Genomic DNA, 18010 nt, shown 5'->3' with positions numbered 1-18010 from the left:
ACTAACTTCGGATACTACTCGTGGAAGACCGAAGCGGTCACTGTTCAGTTTCTCGTGGTCGAGTTCATTTTCTCTGCAGTACGCTATTAACTTTATTTTCGTTTTTTCGTTTTTCTTCGAAAATTTATTCTAGATTTAAAAACTTTTCTGTTTTTCTATAAACCACTTTGCCAGACGCTGAACTGCATGCAAATCATTCATTACGTAGTTGCAACTGAAGAAATTGTTAGTTTTCAAGGTTTAAAAGATCTTTCTACACACTTACACACCTACACTACGTTTATACAGTGCAGTACAGTACATACATAGTACAAACATATTTGTATGTAACATCAATCAATCACTTAATCAATAAGTTGGTAAGTGCTATTTCCACAATGTTCCATAGAGCTCCTCAGTGAATTTTGCAAACAGATCCGCTCTGAACTTCGCAAGTGATGGAGAAGAAGTCAGAGAAGGAGGTAGATAGTTCCAGAGAAAATGGCCAGAAAAAGCAAACTCAGATTTAGCAAGAGAGTGTTTAAAACGATTTAATAAGTCAGAACATAAAGGCGATCGTAAACCAGGGCATTTAGGTTCAATAAGTACTTAGGAAATAATTTAGATTGAAACTTATACATTAATGTGCAAATTTTAAAGAGACAGTAAGCAACAAGGGTGTGGCATGTGCGAAACACAAAAAAAAACAATTTCCAAGTTACACAGCCAGAAAATAACATGATCACTTAGCAATAAAAACTCTGTGAAATATTTCTTCTGATTGTGTTTTAAATTCAATAAAATAAAATTTTATTTTTAAGATTTTTTTCTCGTTACAGTAAATTTGTTCAAGTGTAAACATTCGACTCTAAACAACTCGTGTAAAGAAAAAATTTGATAAAAATTAACTAACTTTTGATACGTGTAAGTTAATACCGCATTCAGATATATTAATGAACCTCAAACTTCTCCCAAATAACAAACAGCTTGCTCTGACGGTGAAGGCCCTTAACACGGAGCACTTGCAACAGATTGAGATTTACAAGACATCTCCAGTGCCGTATAAGATTGATGACGCCAGATGGCACACCATAAAGGGTTTGTTGCTTCTTGCTACCGGCAGTATTAGAAATTATGCCCCCAGTGTTGTGGTTCAAGTGTAGGGGTACTGATGTATTCACATGCCCTGTGTGTCGGTGTTGTTTGTACCTATAAGAATTATTTAAGAGATGTTACATTATTTGTATATAGTGAATGTTTTGTAATAAATACATAATGAATTGTAATAATAATAATAATAATACGTAATTGGTTGCAGTAAAAACTTGTAAGCTCCTGTAATGTGATAATACAAAAAATATTAGTTTTCAAGCAATGTGGGGCTCTATATTTATAATCTTTATAATCAAAGATATTAAAAAAGTTGAAGAAAATGTAAAAATAACAGATTCAAGTGCAATTCAAGTACAAATAAAAATTAAAACGATGACGATGATGACGATGATGACGGCGACTATAATAATTAAACACGCCAACGACAAAGTAAACTTTGGAGACGATAATGACGTCACGATAAAAACCGTCAGTGAACCAAAACAGAAGCCACTGGATCGTTCAGTTGGACAACTTGCGTGTCGAGAGATTAATCACCAATACAACGAACGTCGTCCTCTACCAACAGCCTGCCTTCATTGGAGGAAGACCGCGTTTGTTGTTCTTTTATTTTTCTTTATTTTTTCTTTTTGGAGTTTTAAATATTATTTTAATTTTCTGTTTTGTTTTGTTTCAATGTATTTTTTAAATTTTAAATTGGTAAATTTATAAAATAAGTCGTACATCAATCAAAATACATATATTATCAAACCTTAAATGAATACCACGGTCACCACACCCACACACACACACAAACACACACACAAACAAACACACACACAAACAAACACACACACACAAACACCCACCAGAATACATAGACCACCAGTTCCAAGGCATCATCAAAAACGTGAAAATAAACGGTCGTGCCATCCAGGGAAAGGACACAACGAAGGTGTACGTGAACAAGTTGAACTGCTCCAGCTTGGAAGTCTCGCACTTCACCACCTGGATCAAAACTCTCAAATCACAAAACCAGTACGACAAAAAGTTACCAACTTCACACGCCATCTAGTTGACAAATTTGAAATGAACTTTTAACATGACTTGTTGGATTATGTTTTAAGATATTTTGCTTTTCACTATTAATTAACGTTTCAAGAACCTTTCTATCGCTTGAAACTGTCAGACGATAACTACGTACTGCTTACATTAACGCTGGCTAGTTAGCTAGATCACTTTTTACTGATGACATGGCCAGTGTCTGACATACGTATTTTATTTGCAAAGTGCCTTAACCGAGCAAACATTTTATTTGATGAACCGCTTAATCTTGTGGTATGTGACTAAGTTTCTGAATAAACGTTACTTTGCTTTTCAATATTGAAACTATTGAGATATTATAATTTATGCCACAATGATTTGCACAAACACACACACACACACAACACCGTATTATCAAATGCATATTTAAACGAACATACACGAATTTAATACCAACATTTTCAATTAACTGATTTAAAGTAAAAAAAAGGATGGCAATTTCTGTGTTATCTCAACCTAATTTCGTATTTATCCGGTTGTTGGTCTATGGCAGGCACCAGCTTATTGGTTCAACCGAAGCTGCAACCAGCTTGCTACTCACACAGGATTTTGTCAAAGGATGATTTTCTGGTACTGACATTTATTTATTTAAAAACGAATGGCTGAACCGATTAACTAAGTAAGAATGAAACCAGCAAACCTTGGTTTGGTTTTATTTACTATCAATAACATTTTTAACCCATAAATCATACCAATTTACAACTTTTATTAAACTTATGATCAGTAAACAGAGTCAGTAGTAGGTGTGTGCAATTTTTTAATTTATTCATTTCGTCAATGATCCATACAACCGCAGAGGTGAAACCAATAAAAATAAGAATAATGAAACCAATAAAAAATAAGAATAATAAAACCAATAACCCAACAATAATAATAATATAATATAATAATAACAATATAATAACGAAAATGAAAATTCATAGTACGCAATGAAATAATAAAACTGGCACAAGAGAGAACGCTGAATGTGAATCAAACAAATAAATACAACAAAATTTCAAATAGAATTCAATTAACAATAATAATAACAACAACGACGATAATAATAATAAATAAATAACAACAAAAATAATAATAAATAAAATAACAATAATAATAAATTAATTGATTGTTATTTTGAAGCCGATCAATTTAGATAGGGCTGTCGCATGGGCCTCAGCATGCAGTCTCAAGAGGATCCTACCCAACTGCTTTATCTGCTCTCTGTGGCGAGAGAAATGAATTATTTATGTGAATAACAATAATAATAATGATAGTAATAATGAGAACTCTTTTATTTCAAAGCAAAGACAATAAATAAGTATGAAAATAAAATAACGAAATGTCACAATAATGTAATAAAATGTAATGATTGCCACAATGCTCATTTTTTAGAAAAAGTACATAGCGGGGAAGTATATTCAAATATATATCACGAATTGTTTCTGTCACAATATATGCCATACGATAGCTTTATAACAGTCTCTATCAATTCTTCGTTGAAAGAATCCGGCCACAAAATTTTAAAAAGTAAAAGATTAAAATTATTATAAAAACCTATTGGTGATATTTCAAAAGTATTTATAATTATTGTGCAGTGTTTATAGTTGTCATTTAGATTACTGTGCAAATTATCTGAATATTTTTTGATCTTGTATTGCCTGGATGATTCAAGATTTGTTTCATGACGGACCGTTAACTCTAAGATCTCTACTGTGTTGCCTAGTAGGATGGCGATGTCAGGTCGTAGAGTGTTGAACAGATCTGATATAAGGTGAACACCGTCAATTTTCAAATCTGCAAACAACCGACAATAGGCAGGCGCACACAGTTTCAATCGGTTGGTGATCGCGGCCAAAATTTTATTGTGTCTTTCAGTGTATTTTTTAAGTGCGGATGTGGAACCGCAGTTAAAAATCACATGTTTATTTGTTTGTTTACAACCGCAGAGAGGGCACAGAGGAGTTTTGCCCCATTTAAACAAATTGGCGTTTGTTGGCAGTTGCTGTACCAAATATTTTCTGGCAAATTTGAAGAGGACTCCAGCAAGATTCTCCAGAGTTTTTGACCAACGAGAAATATTATTAGTTTTGATGACGGTTTTTATTTTTGATATAATTGTGCCCTGACCGACAAGCGAAAGAACGTGGTTGAGACTTGATTCAACTCTTTCATCTTCCAGCTGTTTGAGCGATGATTTTAGGGCATTTGATTTTGAAAGGATATTGTCAACTTTGATGTAATTGATTGTTGATTCTTTGTACAAACATTGAATTTCTTTGTTTTTGTTGGTTTTAAAATAGTTTCGCAGCTTCAATCTCGTTTACTCTGCGGTATCTTTTAGGGACATAATATTATGGCCTCCCATCTTTGCTGGCAGCGAATTTAGTTCTGCTACACAGCCACTAATTGGCATATCCAACCAGTTTCAGATAGCTTCAACAATTAGATTATCCAGATTCTCTGCTATCCAAGTCAACGAGAAACTGTAGCTGCGAAGTTCAAAATTTATTTGAGTGGGAACAAACCTTCTCAAAACCTTTAGCTTCTGTTGTGGGCGCACATCCAACTTTGAGATCTTTTCCAACAACTGAGTGACCTTCAACTGTAACTCGTTTTTTGCTTTGGAATCTTTGCATTCATAATCGTAGTTTGCCTAGATACGTGAAAGATTGACCAATTTCCACGTTAGGGATTTGTACATTTTCAACCGTTAACCGTGGCAAGAATTGAACATATTTGCCATCTTTTTTCCTCATTCCAAACGAGCAGCATTTATCAACTCTCATTTTCATTTCTGACCAGTTGCACCAAAGTTGATTCAAATCGATCAGTTTTTGTGCTCCATCAGTGCTGTGAGCAATGACTGCCGAGTCGTCGGCAAATTGAAGCCATGATCTAGTAATTATGTTGGAAGTTGGGCCCCAGAGATAGCCATATTGTTGATATTCTTTGGTGTCCAAGATTTTCATGAGAGGATTGAAACAGATATTAAAAAGTAGCGGTGAACAGGGGTCGCCTTGAAGTACACCTTTTCTAACTGGTATTGCTTGCGACAATTCACCGTTAACCGATAGTGATATAGAATAGTTGCTATAGATTGATGCTATTATATTATGAAATATTTGTGGAACATGGTGGTATTTTAAGATCGAAATGATGAGATGATGGTTTACCTCTCCAAAAGCATTTCTTAAGTCCAACAATGTAACAACAATGGTGCGTTGATGTCGCTTGGCATTTTTTAATAAATGGGTTAACATTTGGGTGTGTTCAGCTAACCCATCGACAGTTGGGTAAAAGCCTTTTTGAATATTTTTGTTGATAAAATTGTTTTTGTCAAAAAAGTTGTAGAGTCTTGATTTTATGAGAGTTGAAAATAATTTATAGATTACTGGTTGCAAAGTAATTGGACGAAAATTTGATGGGTCTTGTGAATCACCTTTTTTGTAGATTAGGACCATCAATCCTCTACGCCAGCATTTTGGAATTATTGTAGCACGCCAACACATTACAAACAATTTATGAATGTATGTTCTCAATATTGGGCATCTTTTGAAAACTATAATTGAAATTTGGTCCAGAGGACAAGGAGATGCCTTTGCTTTGCTTTTCTTCACAATTGCAGTAATCTCATTGTAGGTTGGCAAATTTAAATTTCCTTGAAACGCCGGAGAAGGAAGGAGAGGGATCCAATTTGGGAGACGAAACGTGGTACGATCACCTGCGTTTAGTAGATTTTTAAAGAAGTTAGTTGCTGTTTCCATGTTGAAGAGTGGTGATTGAGAATTAGATTTGTTAAAAATATTATTACATGTTTTCCAGAAGTTCTGTTTCAGTTTAGTTGAAATGTTGTCTTTATTTTTAGATACTTTATTAGTTTTTAATGTTGCCCTTATCAGCCTGCTGAGCTTGATGACGTCACTGTTGAGTTGGCTATCTGACTGAGCCAATGTCTTTAAGTTTTTTAATTTTGTTTTTAAATGTCTAATATTGCAATTTTTGTGCTTTTTGGGTGTTGAATCTTTTGTTAACGTTCCATAATTTGACGCAAAATATGAGTAAATTATGTTTTGAAATTCGATGGCGAAGTTGTCAACATCAGCACAGTTATCAAGACATTTTAGTTCAATATGAAAAAATGCGTTGGCTTCAGCCCAAAGTGTTGACGATTTGGGTAGTTTTATACCCAGTAGTGGTTTTGGAATAGTTGTTGAATCTGATGTGTGTTGAAATGTTGTTGCATTGTTATCACCGCTGTCACTATTATAATAATAATAATAATAATAATAATAATAATAATAATAATATTAATAATGATAATAATGATGACGATAGCAACTACTATTATTTCCGAATGTAAAACCATTCCAATGAATAATTATCAATAATAATAAATAAATGAATGAATGAATGAATGAATGAACAAACAAATGAAAAAAATAATAAATAATAAACAGTTGGAAATTCCCCAAACGAACTTAGCGTCGGAGTTAGATTTCATCTGAGCCTTGAGGTTAGTGGCCCAGGTCACGATGAATTTGCAGAAATTTTCAAGTTGTGGTAATGTAATGCCCTCCATGTATTCAGTGAACCACTCTTGGGGTATCAGCTGGGATATCTACAAATTATTTTTATTATTATTTTTGCTTATTATTATTACTATTATTATTACGTTATTTGAAAGTTTACAGTTATTATTTTTATCATATTATAATTATTGTTATATTAATTAAATAAATTAGGTGAGTGAATACTTCATTTTGCCATAGATTCTTACAAAAAAAAAAGAATAAAAAGAGGAAAATGTCAGGAACCTTTTGGCAGAGTGAAATTAGCTCGATGTTGGCTGGTGCACTGGACATTGCAATCATAAGGTACCTGTTGAGTATCTTATCTAGCGTCAACGACTGTAGTTGCTGATCTGAAATGACATTCTGCCAAAGTACAATGCTCTTCATCAGCTGAAAAAAAAAATTATGAAATTATTAATAATGAAAAAATTAATTAATTACAAAAAATTTATTAATTAAATGTATTTATAATAATGATTAATAGTAATGATTAGATAAAGCAACATAATAACAATTACTAATTAGAAGAAAACTGTTTAAATTTTGTCAAGTAAAAAATTTAGAGGTATTTTGGTGAAAGTTAGAAGAGAATTTAAACATGAAAATTGATAGCGCAAACAAATTTCAAACCAAATACAAAACTTAATAATTAATTAATTGACCAATTGGTTAATTAATTAATTAATTAATTAGTCAGTCAATCAGTCAACTAACTGAATTTCACCCACCTTCAGACAAGAATAAACTTGCCTATTAAAAAACATTGTAGACTCTGATGTCTTGTTCTCCAGGACACTGTGCGTGAATGGTGAGAAAATAAAAATTATAGTTTATAATTATAAAAATAATTATTGAAAAATTATAACCAATAACAATAATACCGATATAAATTATAATATAACGTAATATTATTATTATTATATTGAAACGTAATAATTGAAAAGTTTATTGAAGTTTTCAAAGTTAATTACTCTTATTAGTTCAAGTAAAATTTTCATCTACAGTTATCATTCTATCATCCTATCATTCGTTCATTCATTCATTCATTCACCTATCCATTCATTTACTCATTCATCCGTTTACTTAATTCATCCAATTCATCCAAACACAGAACAGGATATAAGCAGACCTCTTGGGATACAGTGGGATGAACAGGTCATCGTTGATGGATTTCATGATCCTCTTGTTAATCGAACAGATGAGTGACTGTCGAAGTTAATAATAGTAATAATATGAATGATAATAATAATAATATTATTATTATTAATAGTAGTATTATTATGTTATTCACTCTATTGACATTCCTCAGAGGATTGTACTGTGATTAAATGCTTTGTTGAACAAATAACTGATAATAATAATCATAATAATGATGATAATAATAATCATAACTATCATCATCATCCTTTTTCTCCACCATCACAATAGTGAAAATAATAATTATTCCGTGGTTGAACGAACGAGCAGACGGACCTGCAAACTTTTGCTCTGTGCAGCCTCAATTGGATAGTCGACAGTGACCTGCTTGATGACGTTGGACAGATTTGTAGTCTGTTGCAGGGACATCGGGTCCCAGACACTCTCCACTAATCCTTTTACAATTTTCAAATAATAAAAATAACAATTACGAATAATAAAAATAACAAATAATAAAATAGATGATGAAAAAATTCACTTTTGCTATTGTAGCTCAATGTTTATTATCATCGTCGTCGTCATCATTATTACAATAAGTAAGACAATCTTAGTTAATAAATACTCATTTTAGCCATCACAAGTGATGGTTAAAATGAGTGAGTCAGTGAGTAGAATGAATATGAAATGAACCTGCCAACCATTTATCCGAGGCAATAGTAATTTATCTACTATATTTGGTATAAGTTTGATGTCCATGTCTTCTTCATCGCCTGCATCATCATAGACCATTTTACCTCTACCATTAACATCATTAACGTTATTATCACTATTTTTATCATTGGCTGTTGACGTTGTAGTGGTAGTAGTAGCAGCAGCAGCCGTTGTGGTTGTAGTCGTAGTACTGCTAAGGTCATCACCATTAACGGTAACATCATTATTGTTACTATTTTGGGAGATCGGTTTTTCCAAACTTTTACTTTCAGTTTCAATTTTGTTTATTGAATTTTCTTTAATGGTGCCATAGTTGAGTAGATCTTGGTACCAGGGTAGCTTCTCAAAGTTTCTACAATATTGCTGACCGTTGGGGTTTTCCAATATTTTTGTTTGGGGAATTCCCAGAAGAGAAATGAAATTTTTTTTATTAAATTATTTAATCAAAGTTTTAATAATTAAAGAAAATACTATTATTTACGAGATTAAATTTCTGATAGATCTGTAATAAAAGTTAGCAATGTGTATGTTATGAGAGAGTCGTACAAATGTATCAAACATTCAACCAGCTGTTAAAATTTTGAAAGAACCAATCAATCAACCAAACAACTAAACCAATCAGTTAAACAATCAACTAGAATGCAAATGAACGGCTAAATCAAGCAACCAAAAAAACAATCAACAACTTAATGCATCAATTAATATCAATCAACCGTCCAATCAATCACATAACCAACCATCCAACCAATCAGCAAACCAACCAACCAGCCAACCAACCAAAGGACCGACCGACCGACTAGCTAATCAATCAATCACAGAACCAACCAACTAACCTCTAATGGATTCCAAACAGCCAGCTGAACTTTGATCAATGGAGTGAGAAATCGAGGAAGGCACAAACCTAAATAAATAAGTAATTGGATGAATCAATTAAAAAAATTTAATTAATAAATTGATTAATTAGCCCCTACCTATATAAGCTTGAACGTATGAATCATTTTGTTCCTTCTTCCATCTCTCAATCTTGGAGATAATTTGTGGTATGTTACAGAATTCATCGACGACGTCATCAAATGCCGTCTTTATGTCATTTGTTAACCTTTCTATATTCATTGTTTTTGAATTGATTGATTAATGGATGGATGAATTGTTGTAATGATTGATTGATGGATGGATGGAATGTTGTAATGTTGATTGATTGATTGATGGATAAATGAATGGATTGTTGTAATGATTGACTGATTGATTGATTAATGGATTGATAGGCTGGTTGATTTATAGACGGATTGATTAGTAAAATAAAAAATTTATGAAAAACATCAACATTCGAAATTTTGATTGATATTTTGGTGACATTTAACGAAAAGATTAATTAACAATATATCATAATAATAAACGATAAATTAAATAAATAAACAATAGCTCGATATGATAAATATAAGTGTGTGGTGTGTGTGTGTGTGAGGGCATTGGTGTGTGTGCGTGTGGTGTGTGTGCGTGCGTGTGAGTGTGCAGCAAAAAACAAATTTAAAAGTGTAGAAATGGAATCAGTCAATAATAAAAAGAACAATGAATGAATGAGTCAACCAGCCTTTTTCGGTATTAAATTTTGCCACTTCTGAATTAATCTGCTCATCATCAGTTGACATGCCGTCCTTATGATCCTTTATTCCTTTCTTTTCTCGCTCTCTCTTTCGTCTGGCCCTTAAATTCAATCAATCATGTATAAAACAAGTAAATAATTAATCAATCAGTTAACCAATCAATCAATTATCCAGCCAATCACTTCACTCATTCAATCAATCAAGTAAATAATCAATCAGTTTACCCCTTTATACAGTTAAAATCAAAAATTCATTAATTCAAAATTAAAAAAGTATAGATTAACTAACAAAATCTATTTATCCTAAAAATTGACAGACATGTTTGAGCATAAATATATATACACGCACACACGTGTACACATACACGCACACACGTACACACACACGCACATACACACACATGAACAAACCTCCTTCCATCTCTTTCAGCTTTCCTTCTTTTCCTAGCAGCATCATCGGTTGATTGTGATTCAGCAGCTGCTACTGCTGCATTAGCAGTTGCTGCCGCTGTCGTTGATGCAGTTGCTTTACCTTTAAATTAATGATATGTCAATGAGGCAGGACTGATATTAATATTAATGAGAATAATGACCGCTGATAGTAATGTTGATGCCAATACTGTGTGTTAGTGAACTCTTCATTCTTCAATCAATTAATGAAATTCCTGCTGATCAATTAAGCAATCAACTACCCACCAAATTAGTCAATCAGCAAATTAACCAAAAAACCAACCATTCAATCAACCGACTAATCCATCAATCAATCTATCAACCAACCAACTGACCAAACGCATATTCGATAGATTGATCCTTGACATCTTCCTGTCGTCTGCTCACCAGCTTCTCAGCTCTCTGCCTCAACAAATCCATCATACATCGATCCAAATAATTTATCGACGTCATCTGAAAAATTATGGCATGAAAAAGTCATGATACCAAAAAATATAAACTGAATTATGAATTAAAGTAGCTATCAAAGTTGTTCATCCTCACCATCAATCATCATTAAGACCATCATCTCAGACGCTACAAACCTCAGTTAACTTCCTCATCATCATAATCATCAACCTCACAGCCATCATAGAGGTCATCACCATCCTCAAAAACATTACCCCATCATCGCCGGATGCAATCAAATCAGATGCACCTACCTTTTCATTCATGCACTCCACATAATCCTTAACAAAAGCCCGCATATCCTGAAAGAATTTGTACTGCTCCTCAACGTCGACGATCCCATTTTTAGCTGCCAGGACAGACGACAGCGTGTTACTGATGGTGTCACGTGACTCATCCTTATCTCGACGATTTGATCTCTGTCGATCTTTCAAATCGGCCAGTTGCTCTTCTAAACTTTTAACCTTTTTCGACTGGCTGGCGGATATTCGAGCCTCCATTTCTGCTCGATCGAGGGCTGTCATGTTGTTGTTGCCGCTGCTGTTGTTGATGGTGTAGTTCATATTGTCGAAGGGGTTGAAGTTGGCAGACGCGTAGTGGCTCAGTAAGTAGATGTGATGCTGAGAGAGGTGGCTGCTGTTGTTGCTGCCAGCAAGTGTGCTACAGCTGCCACTGTTGTTCACAATCACCTATAAATATGTTCATTTTGATTACAGTTATGCATTTAGATATATTTGACAAATTCCATGGATTCCAAGAAAAAAATAAATACAATCATCATCATAATATCCTCTTTATCATCATCATCATCATAACCTTCATCATCATCATCACAACCTGAGCGGGTATGTTAGTTCCTTTTTTAATCTGTTGTTCCTCCCATTGTTTCTCCTGGTCACTTTCACTATCTTCGAAAGTAAAAATAAAACTTATCATCATTTACATCACAATTTCCCCCTATATTAATCTACTAGAGGTATCAACAACATGCAATGGGCAGGGATCAAACCCAGTCACTGCAACAGCAGAGCAGAGCCCTACACCCAAACCATAACAAAATCCCCTTTTCAAAAACAACAATGACAATATAAATATAATTATAGATAATAATATAATAGAATTTAACATAATAATTAATAATTAAAAAACTATCTGAGAATATAAACATAATAATTATTTAACAAACCTTCTTCTGCCGCCAAGATCTTTTCCTCAATCTTCCTCCTCTGCATGTCTTTCTGTTTTAGAGTGATGGCCAGGACATTTGTATCCTCATCACTATCCGATGCATCATTGTCATCGTCTCTAATCAGACGAGAATTACACTTTTCGTATCTCTGAGTGTCATCAATGGGGATGAACTCCTCTCCTCCACACTCTCGAGCCATCTGTCGTTTTTTGCGAGCCAAGTGGATGAGGTTGGCATCAGGGATTGCCCCACTTTTCAAGATGTCCTGCACTGATGGGACCAGTGGTTTGGATTTTGAGCTGTCGGTGTCAGGTTCATCATCTTCATCATTGATGGTCACCAGTATTGATTCTTTTGATGGTGGTTTGCCTTGATTTTTCTGGTTGCTTTTCTGTTTCAGAGTCTGGAAATGAGTATAGTTAGTATTAGCTCTAGAAAATTAGCTAAAATTTTTATTTAGACGCTATTTTGGATATTTTTTAAACTCTCACCTTTTTTATTTGTTCATCTTTTGTTTCTTTTCTCAGCTGATGGACAATATTCCTATTGTGACTTGATTTTTTTATTTGGAAGACATCTGAAAAATTTGATGGTTTAATTTTTCAAGTATTTTGATAATTCAAAACACATTTATAATGGCAAAGACCATCTAACAGAGACAAAATGAATGAAATAAATAAAACAAGCAAGAATAATATATTTTTTGTTGAGAGTGTTAGATAAAACAAAAAATTTAAAAATTAAATGGAATTTTAAAAGCCTTGAAATAACATCTGATCACATTAAAATTTAATTAAATATATTGAAGATTTTTTGTTTTTCACCTTCATCCATTTCAAAGCTCAGTACAGAACCAGCTGAAGCAACTTTTGACATGGAGTTTCCTTTAGAAGAATCGTCAGAAATCGTCTGCTTGTTGGAGGCGGCAGGTTTAGCCGAAACAGGTTGCTGAACGGCAGAAACAGGAGCAGTAGCTGACGGCTGAATTTGAGGGGCAACATTTGCGGTTGGATTGGCATTATTAGTTTTGTTGTCTTCGTCAGAATCAGAGTCGGCTTTACGAACTCTAATATTTCTTTTCGATTTTTTAAACATGACGAATATGAACGAAGGATAATTCCTAAGCGGCAATTTTACTATATAACGTGTATTTTATAACTGAACGATGAAAATGCGACTAGACCTCAAACCAAACATCTGCCATTTTGAAAATAAGTGATGGGCAATTGAATGCATTTAAAAAAATATGTTTACAAAAATTAACCTTTAGAAGTTTTTTAAATGCAAGAACACATTTAAATTCTCAGATTTATTTATTTATCATGTAAAATTTGTTAAACTTTTATTATTGTTATTATTAATTAGCGATAAATTTGCAATTTTCAGCAAACAAGAATATACAATCATCCTGCTATTAACTATTTCGTTTTTATAGAATATATTTATATTTTTAATTTAATTTTAATTTTTAATTAATTTTTAATTTTAAATGAAATAATTTGCTAGTAAAATAAACATATATAACCTCATACCTTAGTTTACTTCACAGCAAAATATTTTTGTTCATGTAATAATTGCATATAATATATATTATATATATAAAATAAACAATAAGTTTTACAGAAAAACTGTGATGATGAGGAATTTAATTGATGTATGTATGTGTATATGTGTGTGTTTGCGTGTGTGTGTGTGAGTTTGTGTGTGTGTTTGTGTGTGTATTATAGTTGGAAAGCCTTTAGTTACTATATTGCTAATGCAAGTTTGCTGTACTAATTAATATAATATAACTATGTATAACTGTAACACAACCTAAAAAAAATGATATGCATAAATATATAAATGAAGGAACAATAATAATAATAACAACATGTACATATTACAAATATAGATAAGTGTAATAAATTATGTATTAAATGTAATATATGTACATTACACAGGCAAAACACACACAAACACACACACACACACACACACACATATATATATATATATATATATATATATATATATATATATATATATATATGTCTGTTTAATGGCTGAATGTTATATATTGCATAACAAATCTTCACATTGTTCACTCTGGAAAGAACCTGTTTCACTTTTGTTTAGTTCCTGCGTTTCCATGATTTCTTATGCTGAACAATAGTTTATTAAAAAATAACCTAACATAATAAAAATTATTATTTATTATTTATAACTATATTTTAGAATGGCTGATAAATATTTGAGAAATTTATCATCTGGTTCTGGTTCACCAAACTGTGAGAAGACCATATTGTTGGCCCACCCATCCATGTTCCAACTTGCCAGGAAGGTTATTGATGCTGCTAAAAGACATCAGGTGTTTTTAATATTTTAGTTGAAACTTTTTTTAAAAGTTAATTTGTGTCAATTTTCAACAACCATTCTTCAAATGAAAAATTATTATTATTTATTCTTTCATTAGTTTAAAAAATAAATAAAATAATAGACTGTAAATTCAACCAAACAAGCCAATTTATTTAACTGAAATATTAACTTCAACTAACTTGATCTAAATGCTATTTAAATGAATTAATAAAAATTTGTGCATCCACTTGAAATTCAAATTCAGCGACTAATGTTCAATTTCTCATTAATTAGCAAAAAAAATTTCTTTCACAAAGTGTAATGAAGTGTTTGAGTTCATTGAGGATGGTGTCAAGTGGCGCTCATTTAAAGACGGATTCCCAGATTTGTTCATTGAAAATGTTAAGAATATCATGAATAAAAAGGGTTTTCTAAAAAATATTTGAGATGTTAAATCAATTTTTTAGCATATTTTACCAGATACTTTTTTTAATATTTGTTAATTAAGTTATAATAATTAGATGATGTTAAGTTGTTAATTAATTTCAAATTTTAAAAATTATTTTTCAGTGTTTATCTTAGCAAGTTTCCATAATCCAGCTGTTATATTTGAACAACTATCGCTAATGTATGCCATTCCAAGGTTTGTGTGTGCGTGTGTGCTAAATTACAAAAAAATAATTTTGTATATATTTTTTTTTAAAATATGAAGATACCTGGCAAAATCGGTGACCATCATACTACCATACTTTCCAACTGGAACCATGGAAAGAGTAGATCACGAGGGTCAGATTGCTACGGCAAAGGTTTCTATACAGACTTAAACTCATAATTGTACATGGTGGAATAGTTAAAGTGCCTGGCTCTGTTGATGCAGTGACTGGGTTCGATTGCACGGTGATCGTACCTGCCACTAGCAATGCTTATGATGCCATGGTTGATGACATTATAAAGATATTTATAAAAGATTCGTTTTCCATTTTTTATTAATTCTTTCCTTTTTCTGTTTTTTTTTCTCTTATTTTTTACATTTCTCCAAAAGACATTAGCATCCTTGCTGTCAGCAATCCCATTGACTTCATGTGGTCCGGCTCAAATACTTCTCTTCGATATACACGCCCTACAAGAGAGGTTCTACTTCTCGGAGCAAGTCATACCCAGGTTTTGGTTCATTTTTTGTTTGGTGAGTGAGTGAGTGAATGAACGAATGAAATCGCTGAACAATACACCTGCTAGGCACCAGAAAAACAATTCCTAATTAGCATCATACTTTCATCATAACATGTCCATATTTTAATAATTGCGCATAGATGTATATGTATAGTACAGTACAGTTTCAGTTAGATGTGTATAAACATACATACATACATGCGTGCATTCATTTTCATTAACATTCAACATGTACAATGTATGTATGTATTAACTTGCGTATGTTACTCATATCTGGCTCATACTACGAATGTTTAAGCGTACATGCATACATACACATACACATTTACACAAATACGTACATACACACACAGACACATGTTTAAACGTATACAATACACACAAATACCTAACAATTTATACAAAGTGTATGTTTTATGTCTATTCCAATTCTTGTATTTAATTAGTTTAGTTGAGTAGCGATATTGTCGGTAGTTTTGTTTTGATGTTTCAAGTAGCAAGATAAGATGGTATGGCGTTGACTGTGTGTGTAATCTGGACAAGACAGCGTCTGAACGCCACTTGGATTGACTGACTTACTTCAGTAAAGTCTTGACTTTTTACATGCATGCGCGTTTTTAAGATTTTTCCTACATAATAAAATATAGGATGGTCGAAAAAATCTTCCTAACATTCAAAACACGTTGAGATTATTTACTTTACGTGCACACTCAAACGTGCAAACAGCAAGTGCATGTACCATAATATTAAGGAGAAAAGTATTGAATGCAACCAACCAGGTTGGAAACAGCCGTGCCGCTCTTAACGAAGGAAATCATCCAACTACAAAAACTCGAACCTGTCGCCATCGCCTTTCCAGACGAGGGAGCCGACAAGAGGTTCAGACCGTGGGTGGAGAGTCTCAGTTCTGTGTCCGTCGTCATCTGCACCAAAGTTAGGCAGGGCGCTCAGAGGGTCGTCAAGATTAAGGAAGGTGAGTTTGAGACTGTTGAAAGAGGTTCTGTTCTGTTCCCTCAATGGAGTGTTTTTATACTTTGGATAGATGATTTTTTTAACTTTGGTGCTTTCTTAATTGAATAGTAAAGAATTCGATTCAACTCAATTTAATGGTTCCTATTTTATAAACCAATTTTTTGCATTGTACATAAATGCTTAACTAAAAGGTGAGCCAGGACAGAAGCACGTTATCATTGTCGATGATCTCGTTCAAAGTGGAGGCACCATCATCGAATGTACCAAGGTTTGTTTTTTCTAATAGTAGTTCATGTATGTTTCTGTGTATGTGTGTGCGTGTGTGTGTGCATGTGTGTGTGTGCGCGCGCATGTGTTGTATTTTTATTTGTATTTTTGTGGATTGGAGGTGTTTCTTTACATGTTTTTGTGTTCTGTTCTATGTGGCTATGTGCTAATGTGCTATATATAAAAATTTAAGCGTTAATGACATTTTCATTCAGGTTGTGTTTGTTAAACAAACGAAATATTAATTAGTCATTTTGAATTAACTTTGAATAAATAAATACACAAACACTATCTCTACAGAATATATATATTTATAATTTACATAAAAAAAATAACAGGTATTGTTGGCGGAGGGAGCGCTGAAAGTCAGTGCATTCGTAACCCACGCAGTTTTCCCTGGAGGATCTTGGAAGCAATTCATAACAGCAGACGAGCCGGCTGTGAAGATTGAAAATTTCTGGATCACCGACTCCATTCCACACGCTAATGAAATATCGAACAGTCCGCCATTTAAAATACTTTCCATAAATGACCTCATCGTCGACAACTGTTTGCGATGATATGGCGCTCACTTTTTTCTCAATTTTTTATTCATATTTTATTTTGTTAAAAATGTTTTTCTTTTTGCGTTTTCTTGCCTTATTCTTTTCACTCTGTTGTATTTTTATTTAGTTTTGTTGTTGCATCATTATTTTCTATTTTTCAATAAATTACATACTAGTAGTAGTAATGCTATTCTGGAAGTTATCCAGAGAGCATGCTGTCGGGCATGCTGGCACAGCTGATTCGTTGTTGTTCATTTAACAATCAATGCCTGCTTAAAATTTGTTCATTGATTGTGCCTCAACAAGTTCATCTGGTAATGAGTTCCAAGTATTTGCGACTCTATTGAATAAGTAATTCTCTCTGCCTCTATGTCTTGTTAATTCATTGAAATATTTCAAACTGTGACCCTGTGTTTTGGTTTTGTTTTGACTATGCTAAAACGATTATTTAAATCAA

The 18010-nt window shown here is 32.9% G+C and overlaps 3 protein-coding genes across 3 annotated transcripts in view; 2 read left to right on the top strand and 1 right to left on the bottom strand.

Moving 5' to 3' along the window:
* Positions 1–2611, top strand: part of HELRODRAFT_188112 (hypothetical protein) — a 3986-nt gene extending 1375 nt beyond the window's left edge. The window contains exons 5-8 of the mRNA XM_009011586.1: positions 1–78; positions 966–1077; positions 1566–1685; positions 1944–2611. The exon at positions 1–78 is cut by the window's left edge and continues 95 nt beyond it. Of these exons, the coding sequence (XP_009009834.1) occupies positions 1–78; positions 966–1077; positions 1566–1685; positions 1944–2146 (513 nt within the window). The 3' untranslated portion in view covers positions 2147–2611. The remainder of the gene's footprint in view (positions 79–965; positions 1078–1565; positions 1686–1943) is intronic.
* Positions 2612–3274: 663 nt separating this feature from the next.
* HELRODRAFT_93667 (hypothetical protein) lies at positions 3275–10631 on the bottom strand (the record flags this gene model as incomplete). Its single annotated transcript, XM_009011585.1, has 11 exons — positions 10591–10631; positions 10168–10280; positions 9548–9679; positions 9410–9477; positions 8564–8939; positions 8202–8320; positions 7858–7934; positions 7457–7523; positions 6972–7118; positions 6636–6775; positions 3275–3378 (listed from the first exon to the last, which is right to left on the bottom strand). Exons 2-11 carry the CDS (start codon positions 10223–10225, stop codon positions 3276–3278), a joined length of 1287 nt encoding a protein of 428 aa, XP_009009833.1. The 5' UTR covers positions 10226–10280; positions 10591–10631.
* A 3724-nt stretch (positions 10632–14355) lies between these two features.
* Positions 14356–18008, top strand: HELRODRAFT_184870 (hypothetical protein). The gene is made up of 8 exons (XM_009011584.1): positions 14356–14612; positions 14917–15023; positions 15168–15242; positions 15312–15405; positions 15642–15760; positions 16549–16742; positions 16933–17009; positions 17347–18008. The coding sequence occupies exons 1-8, from the start codon at positions 14481–14483 to the stop codon at positions 17566–17568; spliced, it is 1020 nt and encodes a 339-aa protein (XP_009009832.1). The 5' UTR covers positions 14356–14480; the 3' UTR covers positions 17569–18008.
* Positions 18009–18010: the final 2 nt, after the last annotated feature.

The sequence above is a fragment of the Helobdella robusta genome (genome assembly GCF_000326865.2).
Source record: "Helobdella robusta unplaced genomic scaffold HELROscaffold_1, whole genome shotgun sequence".
Lineage (NCBI taxonomy): Eukaryota > Metazoa > Annelida > Clitellata > Rhynchobdellida > Glossiphoniidae > Helobdella > Helobdella robusta.
The sequence above is the reverse complement of the archived record's forward strand: the minus strand, read 5'-3'. Positions and strand labels throughout refer to the sequence as shown.

Coding starts and splice junctions, on each gene's coding strand:
- HELRODRAFT_184870 (XM_009011584.1), top strand. CDS start 14,481: ATGGCTGATAAATATTTGAGAAATTTATCATCTGGTTCTGGTTCACCA. Junction 15,406..15,641: donor GTCAGATTGCTACGGCAAAG/GTTTCTATACAG, acceptor TTTCTCCAAAAG/ACATTAGCATCCTTGCTGTC. Junction 17,010..17,346: donor CCATCATCGAATGTACCAAG/GTTTGTTTTTTC, acceptor AAAAAATAACAG/GTATTGTTGGCGGAGGGAGC.